Raw genomic sequence first — 22359 nt, 5'->3', positions numbered from 1 at the left:
GCCTTAATTGACAGATACTACTCTCCGTTGATTGGCTCCTGACTTTGTAGGTGTGTCAAGTTATGTGCATAGATTAAACGATCACCTGATTCATGTCACGCCACATTATGTATTCATACACCTGGAATGTTTATCAATCTCGTCAAGTTTTGTCTGTTTTGATAAATAAAACTGTTCTTGGTTAAAACATTTGTTGATAAAATATGTTTTACGTTGTCGAATTTAATAATAAGCATTGGATGTGTATTTTGTTCGGTTCATTGATGTAAGAATCGAAAAACCGATGTGCAAACTCTTGTAAGAATCCACTACGCGGATAGTTTTTTTATTCCTACCTCAATGAACTGAAACAAACCTGTCAATCCTTAAAACAAATTCTCATTGTTCATATATCAGCGTTGAAAAAGAAATTCCTAATAGTACCGTATGCTACAAATAGCCTCAGTGATATTACTGAAGCACTGTAGAAATCCGAAGTAATTCCCAGTTCACTGTTGTAGTTGCCATTGGAAAGAAAACCATAACGAATGTTTCTATTGTTGATATAAATCTTAATTGCACAAAAAGCTTCAACAGAAGTAGTGTATTATACAATACGACACACCGATATGTGATATCGAGAGGTAATGAATAAATTGCTGGTGCATTCACCGTGCATAGTCTGTCCATTAAAATTGTCCATGTTGTGACATGATCGTGTGGTTGTGGTGGTGGTGCTTGTTGTTTTACGCCGCATTCAGCAATATCCCAGCTATATGACGGCGGTCTGTAAATAATCCAGTCTGGACCAGACAATCCAGTGATTGTCATCATGAGCATCGATCCACGCAATTGGGATACGATGACATGCATCAACCAAGTCAGCGTGCCTGGCCACCCAATCCCGTTAGTCGCCTCTTACGACAAGCATAGTCGCCTTTTACGGCAAGCATGGGTTGCTAAAGACCTCTTCTACATCGGATCTTCACGGGTCCATGATGGTATGGTTGGGTATGGTTCGCCGTTATCATGATAACTGGTTTGCCAGTAACATGTACTGGATTACAGTGGACAGTGTTGATGAGAATACCTATATGACTCGTAAATATTACAAAAAAACAACTGCTTTTCAGGTGATGCAACCAATACACCATGGGATGATGATAACGAACACGAAATGCTCGTAAAGCCCCAAATCCAGTACTGAAGCTTCTGGTAACATTTGCATAACTGGAAGGTTCAGTTGGTGTTGTCAACCTGTAGAACGGTCTAATTGGTGTCACTGTCACTGTGGTCAAAGTGGTCACAGAAAGTTGGATTTGCACACTTTGATGATTAATGGTCTTTCAGGAACAACAACAAAGTAGAACCCTGGGTAGTAACTCAAGGCAATAAACAATACTGCACAAACACTTTCTTTACACACCAGAATGTAAAATTTATAACGTCAAAGCCAGAAAACAATCAGTCTTGAATCCATTTGGCGTAAGGCAAAATAGCGGTGGAAAGAATATCAGTGGACACCAGGCATTTGCGAAAAGGCTTAGCATGTCCAACGCTACGGTAAAAAATCAACCGTGCATTCACACCCAAAACGATCCAAAGTGTGGACGCCTTACTTCTGTCCCCCGCTATGATGTGGCTAGGATTTTGTTACATGTATATGCAGTTGTGTCGAACGATAACAAGAAAACACTCGCGCATACTAGTGTAAATATTGCATTTATCTTTTCATTCCGGATCCCATTTCAGGCAGCTTTTGGTGACATTACTTTGATCTGGAGATCCATGTTTCTACGTGTGTTTTCGATTTAGACTTCTTTTTACGGACCAACTTAGACTTCTTTTTCTTCTTCTTTTTACCTTGATCACCAAGGTCGGCACACATTGATATCACTCTTGGTTTTGGAACGTGTGTATTTACGACGTTCTTTGGGCCAAAAATCAAAGAGCTCTCAAATGATTGGATGTTTCTGTTGACGTCGGGTACACTAGGTAGTGACGTACAGGAAATAGTACCAAGGTCAAGGCGGCTGAAGTTTATTGCGCTCATCGATGGGGTACCGCTTGTTCTGGAGCTGCGTTGTTTACTGTCTCTTCCCTCACCACGGTCGTAAAGTACCTGTGGCAGTCCACTTGCCAGAATCCTTTTGTGATGCTGTTTGGTCTTTCGCACCTCACGTTTTTCACTTTTAATGCGGATTCTGTCCTGTAGTATTTGCTCAGTGACAGACTCAACTAGTTTCCTGAAAAGTGGAAAACGATTTTGTATCAATTATTCCTTTTAAGATATGTGGCGGTTTTCAAAATTGACAGCTGTTTATTAATCTTTATATCAGTGAAATAATCTTTTTGGGACATAGTGAAGAAAAATGTTAAATGATTGCCAATGCAAGTAATTATTTTGCAACCTTGTAGTCCCTTCAATGCTGTCGTTAGGAAATTACTGACGATTTATTCTTTCAAAAGAGAGTGGGCGAAGATATACATACATGTAATCGATCTTGTCTTTGTTTTGGATGTTATCGTTCTCAATTATTGCTCTGGCGAGGGCTCTCATCTCAAACCTGTGGAGAGGTACATTCGCACGCTGAAAGAAACATAAGATAATCATTATTCCGTGTGATAATGAGCCCTTAAACGCCACTAATTCAACTTGGGTCGTTACATCAGTTGCTGAAATGGCCGAAAATGGGCTACAGATGTGACTTAAAAACGACTGTTAGGCAAGTTTCATTAGTGTAACACCACTCGTCATTGTTGGATGGTGATAACACTTGCCGTTGTTCTGTCTGCATATGGTTGCATGGCATACATTGGATGTCAGTGTATAGCAGCTGAAGCCCTATTCACGTCACACATGATGGGGGCACAAAATGATCTTACCACAAGTCTTTCGACAAAGTTGTCTTGTGCTACTTTAAAGTTGACCGTCTTGTCGTAGTCTCGGATGATTTCGATTGGCCTGATGCATGTCTTCCTCATGTACTCCATCAATATCTCCATATGGTCCTTCTTCCGGGCTGCAGATCAAAAAGAGTGCATCCCTATTACCATTGGGGAATGAGTTGGGTTTTGTCTTTGTGTTCACTTCTTTCTAGACCCGAATTGATCTATTGTCCCCTTGAACATGGTTATGTTTAATGTCTTGCTATCTAGGATTTATTCTATTGGCCAAACTGCAACTCTCTTAAATCTCCATTGTCAAAAAGTGCATTTACAATAAAGTTCCATAAGTTAATATTATTGTGTTTTGTCTAACCTATTCGCTCTCCCAAAACATCTGGAGTCAGGACTATCCCTCCGTGGAGAAACCGGAAATCCTTCCTCATCCTGATCGCATCAGCAAGAACCTCGTTCTCGGCCAGGATAGAGACACCCTGTTGAGGTAAATGTTATTTCCGATATGATTGACGGTGAATGCATTTTGTGAAAGGCCTTTTGTCAGAGGAAATATTACTCAATGGAATAACATACATGTATGAATATAATATGAACACTATATATAGTTGTGAAAAAGTGTATTTGGAGTTGTTGTCTGTAGAAGCACATGAATGAAGCACTATTAGAATGGCGACTGCTGTCCGCGTCAGAGAGTGAGTAGAATGTAGAGTTGCATGTACCGTACCTGGATGTTTACAAACAAAATAGGATTGATCATCCGAGAAGTTATGGGATGGGACAGTTCCTCGCTGTTCCAATATACGAGGGATAGTAAGGACGTTCGAGGCCTTTTTCGAACAAATGTGGATCGAATACCTATCTGAAAACATCGAATCCCTGCAAGTTTCCCTGATTCCGTGTTCAAGAACGGAGACAGGCAGTCATTCTTGAGTGCACTGACATATTATAGGCCCTGTTTCTTATTGCTGCTGCTATTTTTATTTAATCCTTTGATTTCACAGTTTAGTTCTGTACGTACCGATTTCTGGGTAACATGTACATTTCAATTTGGAAACCACAATATACACATAGATATTGACCTGTATGTTATTGAATCACTTTGTGTATACCGTAATCTATTGCTAGTTAGTGAAACCCCATTAATCGCTACTGTTCGAAGTACAAATTCCAAAATAAGAATTTGGTAACAGCTTGCCCGACCTATTTTCCAAATCCGCGTTTCCGAAATTACTCATATCGCCAGACACTTTGGGGATTCCGGTTAGAACTGATTGACAGCAAGATGTGCTGGTAGTAAGAATCGGGTGGTCATGATTATGATCGATGATTTGGAAGACGGTGTAGAACATACTCATAATATCAATGGATTTTTCAATTATTTCCAGCCCGTCATCAGATAGTCGTTATATTGCTGATTGCTGCTTCAAACAAACAACCAAACAACAAACAAACAACTCAAATAAAATCTTACTGTTAGATCCAGGAACTTTACGTTACAGTCAGGATACGTTATAGCCTCTGTGATATCCATACATCCGGTCGTGGACAATGGGTTCTTTCCAAGCTGCAAGGACAAACAAGAGTTACTTAGAGAGCAATGTTTGTGAAGACCAGTAATTGTACACGTTGGAAAGGGTCACATCTGATGAAAATGAGTTTAATCGTAAATCATTTTCAAAACTTGTATAAAATATTTAAAAGCATATTCAATATGACTGAAACACAGTTCGGCGAATACATTTACCACCCAATTTTGTTGTTAATATAACTCTGGTGTAATAACTGCATTGCAATGTATCACTGATTGACAATATTGGATTCGTGACATTTGGAATTTCATGAAAAATGAACTCTATTTTCACAAGATCAATACCATATGCATAGAATTAATGTCTCTCCTTCCAGCTCGCGAGTGAGTGAGTATGATTTCACGCCGCTTTTAGCAATTTTCCAGCAATATCATGGCGGGGACACTAGAAAAGGGCTTCACATTTCAGCTCGCGACATCTCCCCCTGAGCTTAAGATTATTTTTCGGACGTTAGTACTTGTGCTAATAATTATAAGAGCTGGTAATTCTAAACAGGCTTTGTATAAAGCAAATTGCAATTGAAATGCGGAGATTATTGCTCTTACCCTCAGTATCTCAAGGCCATTATTATCTTTCAGACCCCCGGATATGATGAGAGCTCCCTTCCATGTGATCCGGTTAGAGGACATGTCCAACTCTCGGAGGGAAATGTTGACCTTGAGAGCCTCTGCCATGGCGACAGAACCTTCGTACCCGAATCCATTCATGGATACGTCCAGCAGTTTCAGGGTCTCGTTGTACTGATGGTGAAATTATACTTTTACTGATGGTGAGATGTTATGTTATACTGATGGTGAAATGTTGCGTTGTGCTGATGGTGAAATGTTACGTTGAATTGATGGTGAAATGTTATATTGTGATCATGGTGAAATGTTACGTTGTACTGATGGTGAGATGTTATGTTATACTGATGATGAAATGATACTTTTACTGATGGTGAGATGTTATGTTATACTGATGGGGAAATGATACTTTTACTGATGATGAAATAATATGTTGAATTGATGGTGAAATGTTATATTGTACTGATGGTGAGATGTTATGTTATACTGATGATGAAATGATACTTTTACTGATGATGAAATGTTATGTTGTGCTGATATGAAATGTTATGTTGTGCTGATGTTGAAATGTTATGTTGTACTGATGGTGAATTGTTATGTTGTAATGATGGTGAAATGTTATGTTGTGCTGATGGTGAAATGTTACGTTGTGCTGATGGTGAAATGTGATGGTGTACTGATGGTGAAATGTTATGTTATACTGATGGTGAAATGTTATGTTGTGCTGATGTTGAAATGTTATGTTGTACTGATGGTGAAATGTTATGTTGTACTGATGGTGAAATATTGCATTTTACTGATGGTGAAATATAATGTTGTGCTGATGGTGAAATGTTACGTTGTGCTGATATGAAATGTTATGTTGTGCTGATGTGAAATGTTATGTTGTGCTGATGGTGAAATGTTATATTGTGCTGATGGTGAAATGTTGCGTTGTACTGATGGTGAAATATTATGTTGTACTGATGGGGAATTGTTACGTTGTGCTGATGGTGAAATGTTATGTTGTACTGATGGTGAAATGTTATGTTGTACTGATGGTGAAATGTTACGTTGTGCTGATATGAAATGTTATGTTGTGCTGATGTTGAAATGTTATGTTGTACTGATGGTGAAATGTTATGTTGTAATGATGGTGAAATGTTATGTTGTGCTGATGGTGAAATGTTACGTTGTGCTGATGGTGAAATGTTATGTTATACTGATGGTGAAATGTTATGTTGTGCTAATGGTGAAATGTTATATTGTACTGATGGTGAAATGTTGCGTTTTACTGATGGTGAAATATTATGTTGTGCTGATGGTGAAATGTTATGTTGTACGGATGGTGAAATATTATGTTGTGCTGATGGTGAAATGTTACGTTGTACTGATGGTGAAATGTTCCGTTGTACTGATGATGAAATGTTATGTTGTGCTGATGGTGAAATGCTATGTTGTACTGATGGTGAAATGTTATGTTGTGCTGATGGTGAAATGTTACGTTTTGCTGATGGTGAAATGTTATGTTTTACTGATGGTGAAATGTTATGTTGTGCTGATGGTGATCGAACGACGATCTTATGACCACTAAAGTCATGTACGAAGTCGCATGTGAACACTTTTGTATTATGATTAATCAAATAGCTTCAATAAAAAAAAATCATTTAGGAGATAAACCTCCTGTGTTTCCAATTTTGAAGATCCAAACATAGATTCTATACTTCACGTTATTGAAGCGAACGGAATTTCGAATTTGAAAGAAAATGTACAGATTGCGATTGAAGTTTGAAATTGGGAACATAATGACACAATAATTAACTATTTGGCGGTCGCTGAAGTGATGAGTGTTGTGTCATCAGTTTTCAGTGAGATGAATACTCCAAGGTTTGACAATTGACGATCGGTCCAAAGTCGCTTATGTTTGCACTCAAATCATCAAAATTTTTGCATGCTATTTTATTATTTTTATCATTATATGAGGAAATAAAATTACTGTGAGTACATATAATGTAAGTATGTGCATTATTCAAACAACCCTACCTAGAGACAAATCAAGCGTTCTTGCACATTAAGTACACACAGCTATAATGACATCATGATCAAAAGTCCACCCATTGTAATGGGGTAGACATGGCGTCAGCGTGTGTGGTTGAGTAGCGACAAAGGTCAAACTGCATTGATAGTACTGAATTTCATAGTTCACTCTATTAGTCGTCGTTCGTCGGGTTGTCTGTCCTGAGTGAGTATGGTGTTGTCGCCGCGGATAGCAATATTCCAGCAATATCACGCGGGGGACACCAAAAGTGGGAATCGAACCCTCTGCTGTCTGGAGACCAATCATAATGCTGTATTCTAAATGTCCTGGAAGGATGTTGCATTGAGCAGATGCATCAATCTGAACTTAAACATAATGTTTTAAGCATTGTGTGTCAGATGGAACACGTGTACATGAAATGGCGAACGCATGAAACCTTAAGCGTTTTCTTAATGTGTTTATTCATTATAATATCATGATTGTAGTAAATGAGTGTAACAGGAATAATGGGTGTATTCTTCCTTGCAAGATACAACTGTAACACAAACCTACCTTCAAACTCTGACAAATGGCTACAGCTCCTTTTCCTCTGACGTGGTTCCAGCTCATTCGAAATGTTTCCAAACCCGTGTTGAGTCCTGGAAGATGCAGAAAACGACAGCAGTAAATAGCAAAAATCTCTAATTAAATGGCAAATCGCCTCGGTGTCTCGCCCAACACAGGACCATCCTTAGCTTATACTTCTATTCAAAACAATCAATATCTTACACGTGCAACGTTGAGAATTTTGCCTGTAACAAAAAGAAGACGGTATCGTTTGGTTACAAGGTGTTACAGTTGGAGTAAATACTGATATGTCACACGATGAACAGTGGTCATCTATAAAGGATGTTGGACAATAGTCTTCTTGCTTAAAGCCATATTCAGAAATGAGAAAAGTCGTGTCCCACGGTTTCTCCAATGCAGTTCGATCACGAATATACTCGTATTTAATATATCATCTCCTCAACCGTTACCGACATTACTTAAGTAAATAGTGAGCTGTTAAAACAGCGTACTCACCAAGTGCTGCTGCGATAAGCTTTGGTCCATTGTCGCAGAACTCGTTGTGGCTGAGATCTAAAATACTCAAACTAGTGTTGTGCTGTAAAGGAAGAATGCCATTAACTGATAATTGGCAATCTAACTGATATAATGTTACTTGCTTTTATAAATTTCAGACAATTGTGATTATTTTAAAAGATAAGAGACACAGACAAATAATCTACGGTGCTGAAGCACACTATGCAGAGTTGCGTCCCCTGGCAGTGCCAGAATCATCTGGTCACGAGTTCGATCCCCACATTCATCCCAATTATGATCGTTGTTATTCACCCTTTCCGTGCATTTGGGTATCATCCAAGTGATTAATGTCTACGGTTTGCATCACATTAACCGTTCCTGTAACAGTAAACCCCGCGAGGATCCGGGTTAGACCACCCATATATGTTGTAAGAGACGATTAACGGGATCGAGAGGTCAGGCTCGCTGACTTTGTTGATACATGGCATCGTATCCCAATTGCGTCGATCAATGCTCGTGGTGTCAATAACTGAAATGTCTTGTCCAGACTCGATTATTTAAAGACTGACGTCATACAGCTGCAGTATTGCTGAGTGCGACGCCGTATTAAACTGAAATACTGTTCAAATCGACGTTATTTCCCTCTTTCATTCAACTATTCAGGAGCCTTACTTCAAGCACCATAGCAAGGTGAGGTGCGGCATTGTCCGTGAGTTTGTTTCCTGCAATGTACAAATGGGAAATGCTAATCATTTACCCGCGCTAAATTGAATTTGGAATCGAGGTTTCAAAAGTTAGATTTAGCGCGTTTAAATATACTGGCAACTTAGCTCAACAATGAAAACACAGTTTGTTTATCTCAATTCTACCATGAATAAATAAAACGCGAACTCTTTGGTGTTAACAAACACACTGAGTGGAGCGGAATGGGATGAGTCCTTCTCCGAAATCATCGACAGCCTTTAAACAAAATATGTCGATCTAAATGCTCAAGCAGTTTGTTCACACAGTAATAATTCACTCGAACTTATGACAGACTTTGAAAGCATGAATCACGACAACTTCGTAAGCTTAACAAGGGTGGGCACACCTACGAAAAACTGAGCCAACCTTGGAAGGTTTCGTTTTACATCGAACGTCACTATTATGACGCCATGTCGCTCATTGTGATGCAACAGATATAACCTCACAGTCGTATATTGACAAGCGCCAAATAGCAAGCTAACTGTTGTCCTCCAAACTTGAACTAGATTCTCTTTGAATATTTCTGTCGTTTTTTCTGCCTGAAATGTATTGCCATACAGCCTTTGAGTATTATAGTAACCGCACCTTTGCATTTTGTAGTCTATGATTGTACATATAATTACTTAAATATGCGTACCGACAATGATTGTAAGAGACGCACTATTCTAAAAAATATTGGCCTCCGCGGTGATCCGGGTGTCAAATAGGCTGTTTCAATCAGAGGAGGTTTATTGTGACTTGATACCTCTGATTGACCAATCAAAATCGAGTACTATCCAAATTCATGATAGAATAAATATTAATAGCATGACATTAAATGTCACCCTATACCAGTTCATCTGTATGAATATATGTTTCATCGGATTTTAACCATATCAAAACGGATATAAGTTCTTTGGTGTTGGTAACACATTCATATACCGAATGTCAGAGCAAAAGGACTAAACAAGAACGTGAATAATAACAAGTTAGAAACGTTCACCATGGATTAATGTCTTAAGTGATATTTTTTAAGGTAAAATCCGTGGCCATCACATTCATATCTTACAAATTTAACCTACATTGTTCATGTATATATTCATTGTACATATATAAATGAAGTTTTGAGGGGGACTTTGAAGTAATATGAGACAGGGACAGTACAACACATTTATTATGTGTCCATTCATGGTGATATGCAAAATGTACTTTTGGAATGACTGTACATGAAAAGCGTCTGTCATGCTTGTCAAAGGGGATTGTCAAACAAACATTGGCATACACAAAAACATGTAGATAACGTGTGAATAGACATACCTTCTATATTCAGGTGTTTTATCAGCCTGTTCTTCAGAAGCAAATATGCGACCCATTTCGCCCCCTCTGTACCGATGTCATTGTTTCCAAGGTTCTGACGGAAACAACAATATGCACAGTCACTGATGAGTCATGTATACGGGGTATGTGACATGATTACATGTTTATAGACGAGACGGCATGTTTGACGTCTATGGAAGCTCATTAGCGCCACTTACAAATTATAATTACGGATGTGTCGATACTATGTGAAAGCTGAGTGTCATCACGAATTATTTATGTAAAGTCATAATTACTACTTTGAAATATTTGCAAGTGTCCCTTCGGCTTCCCTAGACGGTAAACCAGCTTTATCACTGTACTGATGATAGATTGTTTTAATGACAAAACGTATTATGCCACAAAAATAAAACTATCATTAATTTCTTTTGATAACACAAAGTGTTGTTTTTATTCTTATTCCTTGTAAATTTATGAATAAAGTAATATTCACACATTTGAATATTCAGAAAATGTATGTCATTGTGTCGGCCTGACATATGGTGTACATGTAGGTCATAGCAGTTATCTACATAGCTTGCATTTGCAGGTCATGTTCCATTCTTATGCTCTGTTGTTACGCTACTACAGGAGATGTTTTAATTATGGATATCTTTTCTGGCGCTTTGCCTTGTGTTAAATGAAGCAGCACAAGAGACAACAATACCCAGTATTGACGTTCATGCCATTGCTACAAGTGCAGTGACAAAAGATTCTCATCGATTGCACACTTACAGGCACATAGATCAACATGCATTTTGCAAGGGTGTTTTTAGAACTGCTTTGTGTTGATTCAAGCAAGAAATACAAGGCTGACACCAGCGAGTCTTACACTGTTCCGACACTGACACAAATAAATTATCCATGGACAGTATTTATTGTGTTATTAACCTCGTGTATAAGGACACACATATACCTTTCGCATATATTTTCCAGAGATGAACATATGTAAATATATTTGTGAGTGAAGAAGGTAAACGTAGTCTGTCTTACAGACCCTGATACAAATTTATATCAAATACAGCCCATGCAAGTCTATAATGTTTGGCAAGTCTAGATCACTGCAGTATCAGGTCTGAAAATGAAGAGAGTCACTGGGCTCCTTTTTATAATATTTTTATTAAGATAACTGAACAACTGTTGTTTCTGTACGCTATGTTCATTTCTGAGACTAGATGCTAGTCTAAAGGTAAACGCAGCACTGGCCGTTTGAAGTGATGTCACCGTATGTCAGCCTACTGGGACGAACCCTTAGTAATGGAGGCTGTATATATTTACCTGTTTAGTCCAACCGAAGAGCACGGTATGGTGCTAACATATCAAGTATCATAATCGTAGGGACTGTATGGTTCCAATCCACCATCAGTGGATCATGGCAGATCTAAGGTACATAAATGTGATTCATCCCAGATTCTGTCACTTGGTCATCCCTTCCCTTGTCCATTTCATAAGATAATTACTCCCTGTTCAATCTGAGTGAGTGAGTGAGTATGGTTTAACACTGCTTTTAGCAACATTCCAGCAATATCATGGTGGGGGACACCAGAAGTGGGCTTCACACGTTGTACCCATGTCGGGAATCGAACCCGGGTCTTCGGCGTCAAGACCGCCCCTGTGCCATCTGAACTCTTCGTTCACATATATGAACTTTCGGAACTCTTCATTCACATGTATGAACTTTCGGAACTCTTCATTCACATATATGAACTTTCGGAACTCTTCGTTCACATATATGAACTTTCGGAACTCTTCATTCACATATATGAACTTTCGGAACTCTTCGTTCACATATATGAACTTTCGGAACTCTTCATTCACATATATGAACTTTCGGAGCTCTTCATTCACATATATGAACTTTCGGAACTCTTCGTTCACATATATGAACTTTTGGAACTCTTCATTCACATATATGAACTTTCGGAACTCTTCACTCACATATATGAACTTTCGGAACTCTTCACTCATATATATGAACTTTCGGAACTCTTCATTCACATATATGAACTTTCGGAACTCTTCATTCACATATATGAACTTTCGGAACTCTTCGTTCACATATATGAACTTTCGGAACTCTTCATTCACATATATGAACTTTCGGAACTTTCGGAGCTCTTCATTCACATATATGAACTTTCGGAACTCTTCATTCACATATATGAACTTTCGGACCTCTTCACTCATATATATGAACTTTCGGAACTCTTCATTCACATATATGAACTTTCGGAACTCTTCACTCATATATATGAACTTTTGGAACTCTTCATTCACATATATGAACTTTCGGAACTCTTCATGATCATAATTTGCATCCTCGTGTTGCCTTTTACCCCCTATGAAATCTGCGTCAGTGGGTATGGTTGAATATTGTAGAATGACTATAGCTATTCTCTGGTGTTGACGTTTTGTATTTCGGACATCCTTCGAGATACAAGATTCTCCTGACACATGAAATGCGCCATAAGAGGTCAACACATAGCAAAAGTTTCCACCTACCAGATATGACACAGTGATGTTGTCTGAGAGCGCATTGGCCAGGTCCTTCACTCCTTCGGCCTTCATGTCTGCGTATTGGAGGTCCAGGCGTTCAACGCGCAGGTTATTCTGAAATACAATATTCAAGAGATTGATGGCGTGAACATTACTCGTAATATTTTGTAATCGTAATTCATGGAATCTGACGATCCCCACTGTAGTTTCTCACGGCAAGCAGGACGATAGTGATTGAAGAGGCGCTTGTGATAATAATTAACCTATAAATTATGATTCATCTGAAGTATCATACATTATACAAAAAACGATGAAGAAATACAACTTTTGTTTTAGCAAACTTGTCTATATGTTTCAAAACATGCTTCGTTATTTCGGCCAGCCTCCATGATGTATTGGAAAGAACGTTTGCCCGGAGATCCGAAGTTCGGTGGTCAATCCCCAGCCGCGTCATGCCAAAAGAAGTTAAAAGATGTTACTTGTTGTTACTCTGCCTTGCAATCGGCATTAAGGGGATAAAAGAGAACTGGTCGGCTCGGAGTCAGTATACTGTGTGGGGCTATCCATGTTAACCTGCGATATGGTATTTAGCACTATAAAGTCGGCATTAATCCGGGCTAGTACAAGCATCCACAGTCGTGAGAGGCGCAGAGTTGCTTGCAATTGGACACGCCAAAAATCTATGCTTGTGGGTTCAAATCGTGGTTCGCGCAGAATATGTTTGTCGGTTTGCCTGCACTATCCGTATTCGTGGGTTTCATCAAAGTGGTAAACGTCTGAGACCTAGATCACTCCGGGCTTTCCTTCCATTTTAATCTGACACGCCGTGATATGACTTGAATACTGTTCGAAGTGGCGTTAACCCAAACTCACCCACTCACTGTTAGCGCAAGGAACACTTTGTCACATAAAGTTAAAGGTTAAAGTCTATGGTTAACAATGTGTTGACTTCGGCCGTTACTGGTCCTGCACCATGACTGGTGTTCAGCAGTACATATGTTAAGTTCTTAGGTGTTCAGCAGTGCATATGTAAAGTTATTAGGTGTTCAGCAGTACATATGTAAAATTCACTGGTGTACAGTAGCACATATGTAAAGTTCTTTGGTGTTCAGCAGCACATATGTAAAGTTTACTGGTGTACAGTAGCACATATGTAAAGTTCACTGGTGTACAGCAGTACATATGTAAAATTCACTGGTGTACAGTAGCACATATGTAAAGTTCACTGGTGTACAGCAGTACATATGTAAAATTCACTGGTGTACAGTAGCACATATGTAAGGTTCACTAGTGTACAGAAGCACAAATTTAAAATTCACTTGTAACTTTTCCCTGATGATATAGCTGAAACATGTGTCTTGTAATTATTTTATAAATTTCTACATACATCACGAGCACATGATACAACTAAATGTTTATAATAAACTGGATTCAGGCATTGGTGTCATTGTCTCCTTTTGTTTCAGTGCGACGTGTTGATACAAATACCAGTACCTTTACCAGGTCAATATAACTTCATTTATAATAGAACTCTAAATGTCACTTGAAGATATTGAATGACCTGAGATCAACGTACAGATCGCCGTGTTGTGATCGTTGCATGTATATGCTGGTGCATTTATCACTTCAAACATGTTCTGTTCATTACGATGCGTGGGGTAACCTAGTGGCGTTCGCTCGTCTCTTTGAAGACCCGGGTTCGATTCCCTACATTGGTACAAAGTGTAAATGTCTTTTCTAATGTCCCCCACGTGGCACATTTTGAAGATTGAAGATCTTCGATTTATAAGAGTTATTAAAAATGCTGTCAGAAGATGAGTACAACACTATAATCAACAATTTACCAAGTGATCACTACAATTTATTGTTTATGTATTGTTCCTGTACCACCTACGGTGGTTTGTTGGAATAAAACATTGATTGATAAAAGCAGCGTATTGTTCGTCTCACTCACCTACTCATGTGACGGATATACCCATATTAATATGTTTTACAGTATGGGCTCTTTAAAATATGATTATGATTATGTGTACTCACCGTTAGGGCAACCGATAGAGGCCTCATTGCATTACAACCCATTGTCCGGTACTTGAGATGCAGTGTCCTGTTGGACAGTCCGTCCTCTATTCTCCGCTGTGGGTACGTCATGACAGGAGTCTGGCGACTGCAAGCACTCTGATACACCTTTCTACACACCACGTCTAGCTTATCTTCGTCTGGTGTTTCTGAAACGAATAATCCGTATTGACTTTGTTTGTTTGTTGTATATCCAACAATATTATACATTCAACAATATTACACCTATATGGCGGCAGTTTGTTGATGATCGAATCTGGGCCAGACAATCCAATGATTAACATCATGAGCATCAATCTACGCAATTGGGAAACTATGACATTCATGGCTTGCTGAAGACCAATTGCAACCGAGATCTCACGGGGTACCCTTTTCGCATACATCAATGGTGTCATCGAATGGTTTTCAGTGATCACTAGTAAGCATTTTTTTAGTCTGTTTGAATCAATTTGAATCTGTTTCGGTAGATATTAAGACTGGTTATTCTTAGTCGTTGACGTTTTGAATGTAGCTCATATCGAACGCAGGTCTGACGATACTCCTTTGAGTAAACACATATATTTATACGTTAAAGGAAATGTCTCATATTATCTTGCTCTTCTGTTTAGATTTTGAGTTACATGTGTCGTAAGCGGGATGCACGGGGTTGTACGATCTGAATGGACTTGTACACCACAAAGACCGAAGGTCTGGCTGGAAACAATTGTAACGAATGCAGCATAACAAGTTCAGACGTTATTGAATGAATATAATATATCTAACTTGTGACCGAAATCTGATCTCGCTAGCTCGAAGTGCGCACAGGGTCAGTTATGACGTGACTAGCACGTAACCACTTCAAACATTATGACGTCATAATGTCCGTACTTGGTGACCAGCCAACATGTATGGATTCTTACAACACAGACACTGGTCAGTCGGATAGCGCGATCTTTAACACAGTTTTAACATGGTATTATAAACGTATCATTCGAAAGGATATGTGACAAGGTCGTCACATTAAATTCGAAGTTGTCAATCCAAAGGATGTATTTATGGTCATTATATTTCTATATTAATCCTTACATCTCAATCCCTGGATATCTGAATGCTATACATTGGTCATTTCAAATGATGACAACGAGAGGCATATTTGGGTCAACACCGTGTCCTTAACATCACCTTTTTGTAACTGAGAACAAATTCTTAATTATAACGTTCATATTTACCAGGAGGCGGTGATCTGGCATTCAGGGGAAGATCCAGATCTGTGTCATACTCGTCAGAAGAGTCACATGTTCCTTCTTCAGAGAAATACGTCTCGTTGGTCATCCTGTCATCATCGTCCGTGCTGCCACAACATATTGTCATAGACCTGGCAGCGGAACTCACACCGCTGTCTGTTAGGACCTGACTACTCATTGTTACCTTTATTGTCGGTCACCAAATGATCTCAAGGGCCAGTCAGTTATATATGAACTTGTTCAGATATCAATAACTTCGATGTAACCGCTGTAGACAATGTCCAATCACGAATACATTAGATACATTCTTCAAAAATTCGGGTATCGGTATGTGCTAATCAGTCTTAAAAGGTTCCTATTTCGTTTACACGAAAGATGGTTTTAGGTTGTTCCATAAAAATGTATTTGGGCACACATAAAATCCGAAACGAGAATCATTTGCCAAAATGTGTCGTCTTTAGAAATAGATTCTAACCATATTACTCCGTCGCCTTTTTCTTGGACTTTCCGATCCCGCGGCTGTCAGCGCCAATGCATTCAGCGAGTCACGTAACAATCACATCTCGCAAAGCATCACAAGCGAAGTGGCACAGCAACATACCACTACCCGCAAATATTGTGTCTGCTCTTAAAGAAGATGTTGAGTGTACATCAATGAGAGTGCTTCATCGGTACCATGAAATGTACTCAATAATTAATTTGAGATGTACATAATCTGCTAAATGCTACCTTGACAACATAAAGCAACATTGAAGAAAGTTCCAAACAAATTTGATCGATATTTTACGCTGTGTTGCTTTTCAATAGATGTCGCCTGCCATAGCAATGTCATCTCTAGACTGACTTGTCGTCTACCACCCACAACATGAGCGCCACCATGACAACCCCATTGAGCGGAACCGTTGTGTTTTTTGTGTGATTGCAAATCATTGAGATTGTATGACTCAACTTATTTTATCATCATCACACAGTTCTTTTTGTTGACAAAAATGAGAAAATGGTCATTGTGATTGATACAGTTATGCATGAACCATTTTCTGAATGTCATGTTCTGTGGGATATCAATGATTTTGTTGGTCTTTGTCGCAGAGAAGGATTCGCACGTCACACTCTATTGTTTGTTCTATTGAACCTGAATTGATGTACAAAACATTGAAGTTACATTTTAATATATTACCTTTGCAAAAGTCGAACGAACAGCACGTCTGACCAGTTATTGAGATATGCTGAACACTTCGGTGCCATTTTATGGTAATTGATAAAAAAAATGTTTCCTGTTCAATCAATATAATCTGTGTCGATTGTAACGTTCAACTTGGATTATCTCAAGAATCTCGTTTAATTTCTGTCGATCCAGACTTGGTAATATATGGACACGTTCGTGCCTTTGAAAGTGTGATTAAGTTGACTTACAGCTTCTCTTACTGTGTTGACCGGACGTTATGTTTGGATTTTTATTGTTTTAGGCCAATGATTTACGCTAAACAATTACATGCAAGTGTGCCTGTCTGAGTAATAGCGGATATAAGTTGTCCTTCATAGTGTTCACAGAATGAAATTCGTTCAACGTTACATGCATAAAACAAACACCGAAGCCCGAACAGCTCAGATTATTCACCCGCACGCATCACCGTTAATCTGAACAGTGCAGTGAAATCGTCCAGAATGATAAATTTCCTGATTAATAAGTCTAGACTGTTGAATAATGTTATTTTGTACATATGTAGACGCTCCAAACAGTTCATGTACGGACGGGGAGGTTTCCGGACAGAGACGTTTTCACTATTATACATATTTTTCGTTATGTCCATAAACTAAAATTTATTTAGACAGTAAATATAATGCCCATGGCCCCAGTGGCGAGAGTACAAACAATTTATGTACTGACAGAATATAAATCGATTCTTGTGTTTCTGCGTCTGGTTGTCGTGGATCTATATTGATTTAATATCAGCTTTATGTAGCCTGGGAATAAACAGGATGCTTGTTGAAGTTAGGCACTGCACGATGAAAGTTTAATGTTATCACTAGGGCATGACAAAACTCTACCATCACCGGAGAAGATATCGACAAACATTATCCCTCTGTGTGCGGAGAAGAAAGACGCCACTTACATTACAATAACTTAATAGACAACAAACAGTGGGAAACAAGTGGGCTCGTCACTGAATCGAAACTTCCATCGTTCCTCCACCTTCCAGATCACCTCACCCACAACTAACAATGGTCCATTGTATATAAAACCAATCAGGACAATTGTATTATTGATACGTGTTACATAACGTACGGATGGCACTTAATTTAGAAATAAACAAACGTTTCTGACATATCATTTGAGGATTATATGTTCATCGAATGAAATTGAAGTTTTAATTTTGTCCACCTTTGGAGTGGTTTCTTTGTTTAAAAAAGGTGCGAAGGAAATTGTAATTGCTTTTATTGCGTGTGGCCGTACGTCGACTATTGTCCTCAACATGCTTCATGGATACCACTGTGAATAGTCACTGATGAAGCACCCGAGATGTCGTGTTTGTATGTAATAGACCATTACGTTGAATCGATAGTCGGTTCCACCCACAAGCATGTGTATTTTTATGTGCGTGATGCCATAATATTACGAGTAACTGCGTTAAGAATATTTTTATTGGAGCTAATGAGTGCACAAAATTTGCCTTGAGAAGCATGATTTTATGTCAGCTATACTTGTTCCTGAAATGTACCTTGGTACCGAGGACTATGTAGACGAAGAATTTATCTCACTTCTGTTTACTGTATTCAGGAACCGCTTTCGTGGCGTAGTGGATGAAACGTCTTTCTGGAGATCAGAAGGTTGTCGTTCGACGCCCGGTCGCGTCATACCAAAGGGCATTAAAAGATTATACTTGTTGTTTCCCTGCCTTGCGCTCGGCACGAAGGGGTAAAACAAGGAATGGTGCTTTCGGAGTCAGCATTCTGCGTCTGAGTATCAATCAGCGGCATGGTATCATTGGGCTAGCACTATATAATCGGCCTCACTCTCCCTCTACCTCTTTCTCTCTCCCCCCGCCCCCTTTCTCTCCTCTCTTACAGACGTGCGCGCGCACACACACACACGTGCATGCACGTCGCTATATAATTGCAGTAATCTTGATCCCTACGTTAAACCCAATTTCACCTCCCCTCATCTGCACTCGATGAACATGGTAGGGAGTGATGTCTGAAGCGGATGAGATATGTCAGTGGTCAGTAGTTGGTCATCATAATCAAATAGGCACTGTACATTTATGGTTTGAAATGCATTCTATGAGCTTTTACATTTTGTCATTGAGCACTCTCACACATAAAAAGGAAGGTAATTATGAACTGACAATCTGTTCCTAGTTCCTTGTTCAGCTGATAATCATGCAACTATTTCTGAATGCTTTCATTCTGAAACGCAATGACGCAAGTGTGAACCGTCATTCAGGTTTGTAATTTAATGATTAACAATAAAATATATATTCATATACAAACACGCACCAATACGTTCATTTTTCATCATAATTAGATTGATGGTAACAACATATATTCCATTATTCTATTACATACGTATACTATCAAATGAAAGGTTATTTAAGAACAAGTTGAATGTTTCCGCCACAGTAACTACTTGATGCTGATTAGTCCCATTTAGGAAAATGATATGCTGACGGCAGCATTAGGCCTATTCATTACTGCAACTACGACTTCTCTAGTGTCCCTGTAGGCATTCCGGGACAAACTAGATCCCCAGTACCCCGTGTTTGTCTCCCTTTAGGCATTCCAGGACAGCCTTGACCCCTAGTGCCCCGTGTTTGTCTCCCGGTAGGCATTCCAGGACAAACTAGATCCCCAGTACCCCGTGTTTGTCTCCCTGTAGGCATTCCAGGACAGCCTTGACCCCTAGTACCCCATGTCTGTCTCCATGTAGGCATTCCAGGACAGCCTTGACCCCTAGTACCCCGTGTTTGTCTACCTGTAGGCATTCCAGGACAGCCTTGACTCCCAGTACCCCGTGTTTGTCTACCTGTATGCATTCAAGGACAAACTAGATCCCCAGTACCCCGTGTTTGTCTCCCTGTAGTCATTCCAGGACAAACTAGATCCCCAGTACCCCGTGTCTGTCTCCCTGTAGGCATTCCAGGACAGCCTTGACCCCTAGTACCCCGTGTTTGTCTACCTGTAGGCATTCATGGAAAAACTAGTTCCCCAGTACCCCGTGTTTGTCTCCCTGTAGGCATTCAAGGACAGCCTTGACTCATAGTGCCCCGTGTTTGTCTACCTGTAGGCATTCATGGAAAAACTAGATCCCCAGTACCCCGTGTTTGTCTCTCTGTAGGCATTCCAGGACAGCCTTGACCCCTAGTACCCCGTGTTTGTCTACCTGTAGGCATTCATGGAAAAACTAGATCCCCAGTACCCCGTGTTTCTCTCCCTGTAGGCATTCCAGGACAGCCTTGACTCATAGTGCCCCGTGTTTGTCTCCCTGTAGGCATTCCAGGACAGACTTGATCCCCAGTACCCCATGTCTGTCTCCCTGTAGGCATTCCAGGACAGCCTTGATCCCTAGTGCCCCGGGAGACATCATCCTCCCGCGGTGATGCCGACTTATCCTGTCGTCTATAATGCCCACTTATAAATAGGTTGGTAAAAAACATAACTCACCTCAGAATATTTTGCTGGCACTGCATGTTGTCTTTTAACAATGGGGGCTGTCAGGTAGCCTAGTGGTTTTAGCGTTCGCTCGTCACGACGAAGACCCGGGTTCGATTCCAGACATGGGTACAATGTGTGAAGCCCATTTCTCGTGCCCCCCGCCGTGATATTGCTGGAATATTGCTAAAAATGGCGTAAAACCATACTCACTCACTTACTTTTAACAATGACCTCTGATCTCCTGTTGACTATGGCCCCACTAAGATATTGTGTATACGCTTCTTTGGGATCCCGACAGCATAGAAGAGATCATAAAATATCCATTATGCCCTATTACTTTAGGTTAACGTTCTTTTCTCTTTTTGTTTATAATTAGTTGTTGTTTAAATCCTCGAGGCTTAACCAGACAATCAATATGAGAGTATAAGCCACGATCTATGCTGTAGGGTAAGCTGACACGCAATCGACGAAAATCACGGAGCTTGACCCATGATTCATTTGGATCCCTGGGAATCTGTCCTCACCTGGGATCCCAATGTTTGTTTGTTGTTTAACGCCGCACTCCAGCAACATCCCAGCTATATGACGGCGGTCTGTAAATAATTGAGTTTGGACCAGGCAGTCCAGTGATTGACATCATGAACATCGAGCCATGCAATTGGTATAGGGATCCCAATGGGGACGTTTTGTTAAATATATTATTGTCATGCTGACAGCAAGATCGTTTTTGTCATGCACAGGTTCTTTTCTGTCTATTATTGCTATGTTGATAGTACGAACATGTTTATAATTACCAAACGACGCAGGTTGGATAAGAAACTGAAAAATAAGCATCAACGGTTGTACGAATTTGAGAAAGACATTTTTGTTGAATTTAGTATAACGCAGACGTTTAACAATTAGACACGAAAGCTCAACATCTGATAGAATCCAAGGATAGATAGAATGTTGATGTTAAACAATAATCACTCACTCACTATGTCAAGATCAGCGGCTCAAGTAAGGGATGCAACTCTGCATCACATATTGATGCAGCCGTTCGTGACTCTTCAGGGAATAAATTCAAATTTCCAGGTTTTACATACCCCCGCTCACGGGATTCGCCAATGCTGTAAACTTCTAAGATATGTGTACACCGGGCGTTCCTCCAAACATCAAGCTGACACGTCTTGATATCGCTGAAATACCGACTAATACACGTTTCCGAGATTACGTTATTGCAGTATGTTCAGTTTGTTTGTTTGTTGTTTACCGCCGCACTCAGCAATATTTGGGTTATATGACGGTTGTCTGCAATTGGGATACGATGACATGCATCAATGAAGTCAGCGAGCCTGACCACCCGATTCCGTTAGTACTCTCTTACGACAAGCACGGGTGGCAGAAGACCCGTTTTAACCCGGATCTTTACGGGTCGCGGCGTGTATAGACTCACTATACGCCGGAGTGGCTTTAAATTGTAACTCACCATAAAATGAATACACATGATTATCCAAGATAGATAAAAGCGTATGTTACATTTTTGATAATCAATGAGCTTAGTTATCCGCCGTGAAGACGATAAAGTACAGTCAGTTGTACTCTCCGTACAGGTGGAATGAGTGAGTGAGTGAGTTGGGTTTAACGCCGCTTTTAACAGTATTCCAGTCATATCACGGCGTGTCGGCTTAATGTGTGAGGAAAGCCCGAAGTGATGCAGGTCTCAGACGTTTACCACT

General features: G+C 39.7%; 1 protein-coding gene across 1 annotated transcript; it reads right to left on the bottom strand.

The window, feature by feature from the left end:
• Window positions 1-900: 900 nt before the first annotated feature.
• On the bottom strand, window positions 901-16749 carry LOC124110297 (leucine-rich repeat-containing protein 74A-like). The gene is made up of 13 exons (XM_046469545.2): window positions 15974-16749; window positions 14727-14914; window positions 12696-12803; window positions 10155-10248; window positions 8787-8836; window positions 8115-8196; window positions 7605-7690; window positions 5018-5212; window positions 4355-4447; window positions 3242-3359; window positions 2866-3002; window positions 2472-2569; window positions 901-2225 (listed from the first exon to the last, which is right to left on the bottom strand). Exons 1-13 carry the CDS (start codon window positions 16164-16166, stop codon window positions 1748-1750), a joined length of 1920 nt encoding a protein of 639 aa, XP_046325501.2. The 5' UTR covers window positions 16167-16749; the 3' UTR covers window positions 901-1747.
• Between the last annotated feature and the right edge of the window lie 5610 nt (window positions 16750-22359).

This window comes from Haliotis rufescens, unplaced genomic scaffold (genome assembly GCF_023055435.1).
Source record: "Haliotis rufescens isolate VD_foot unplaced genomic scaffold, xgHalRufe1.0.p SCAF_5, whole genome shotgun sequence".
Taxonomy (NCBI): Eukaryota; Metazoa; Mollusca; class Gastropoda; order Lepetellida; family Haliotidae; genus Haliotis; species Haliotis rufescens.
This window is presented reverse-complemented; position numbering and strand designations above follow the sequence as displayed.

Bases quoted from the DNA above. Each gene is read 5' to 3' on its own strand.
- LOC124110297 (XM_046469545.2), bottom strand. From the start codon at position 16,166: ATGAGTAGTCAGGTCCTAACAGACAGCGGTGTGAGTTCCGCTGCCAGG. The intron at 10,249-12,695 runs GTAGGTGGAAAC...TGTTTCCGTCAG, and splicing joins ACATCACTGTGTCATATCTG to AACCTTGGAAACAATGACAT. The intron at 2,226-2,471 runs GTATGTATATCT...TCCACTTTTCAG, and splicing joins AAAGACAAGATCGATTACAT to GAAACTAGTTGAGTCTGTCA.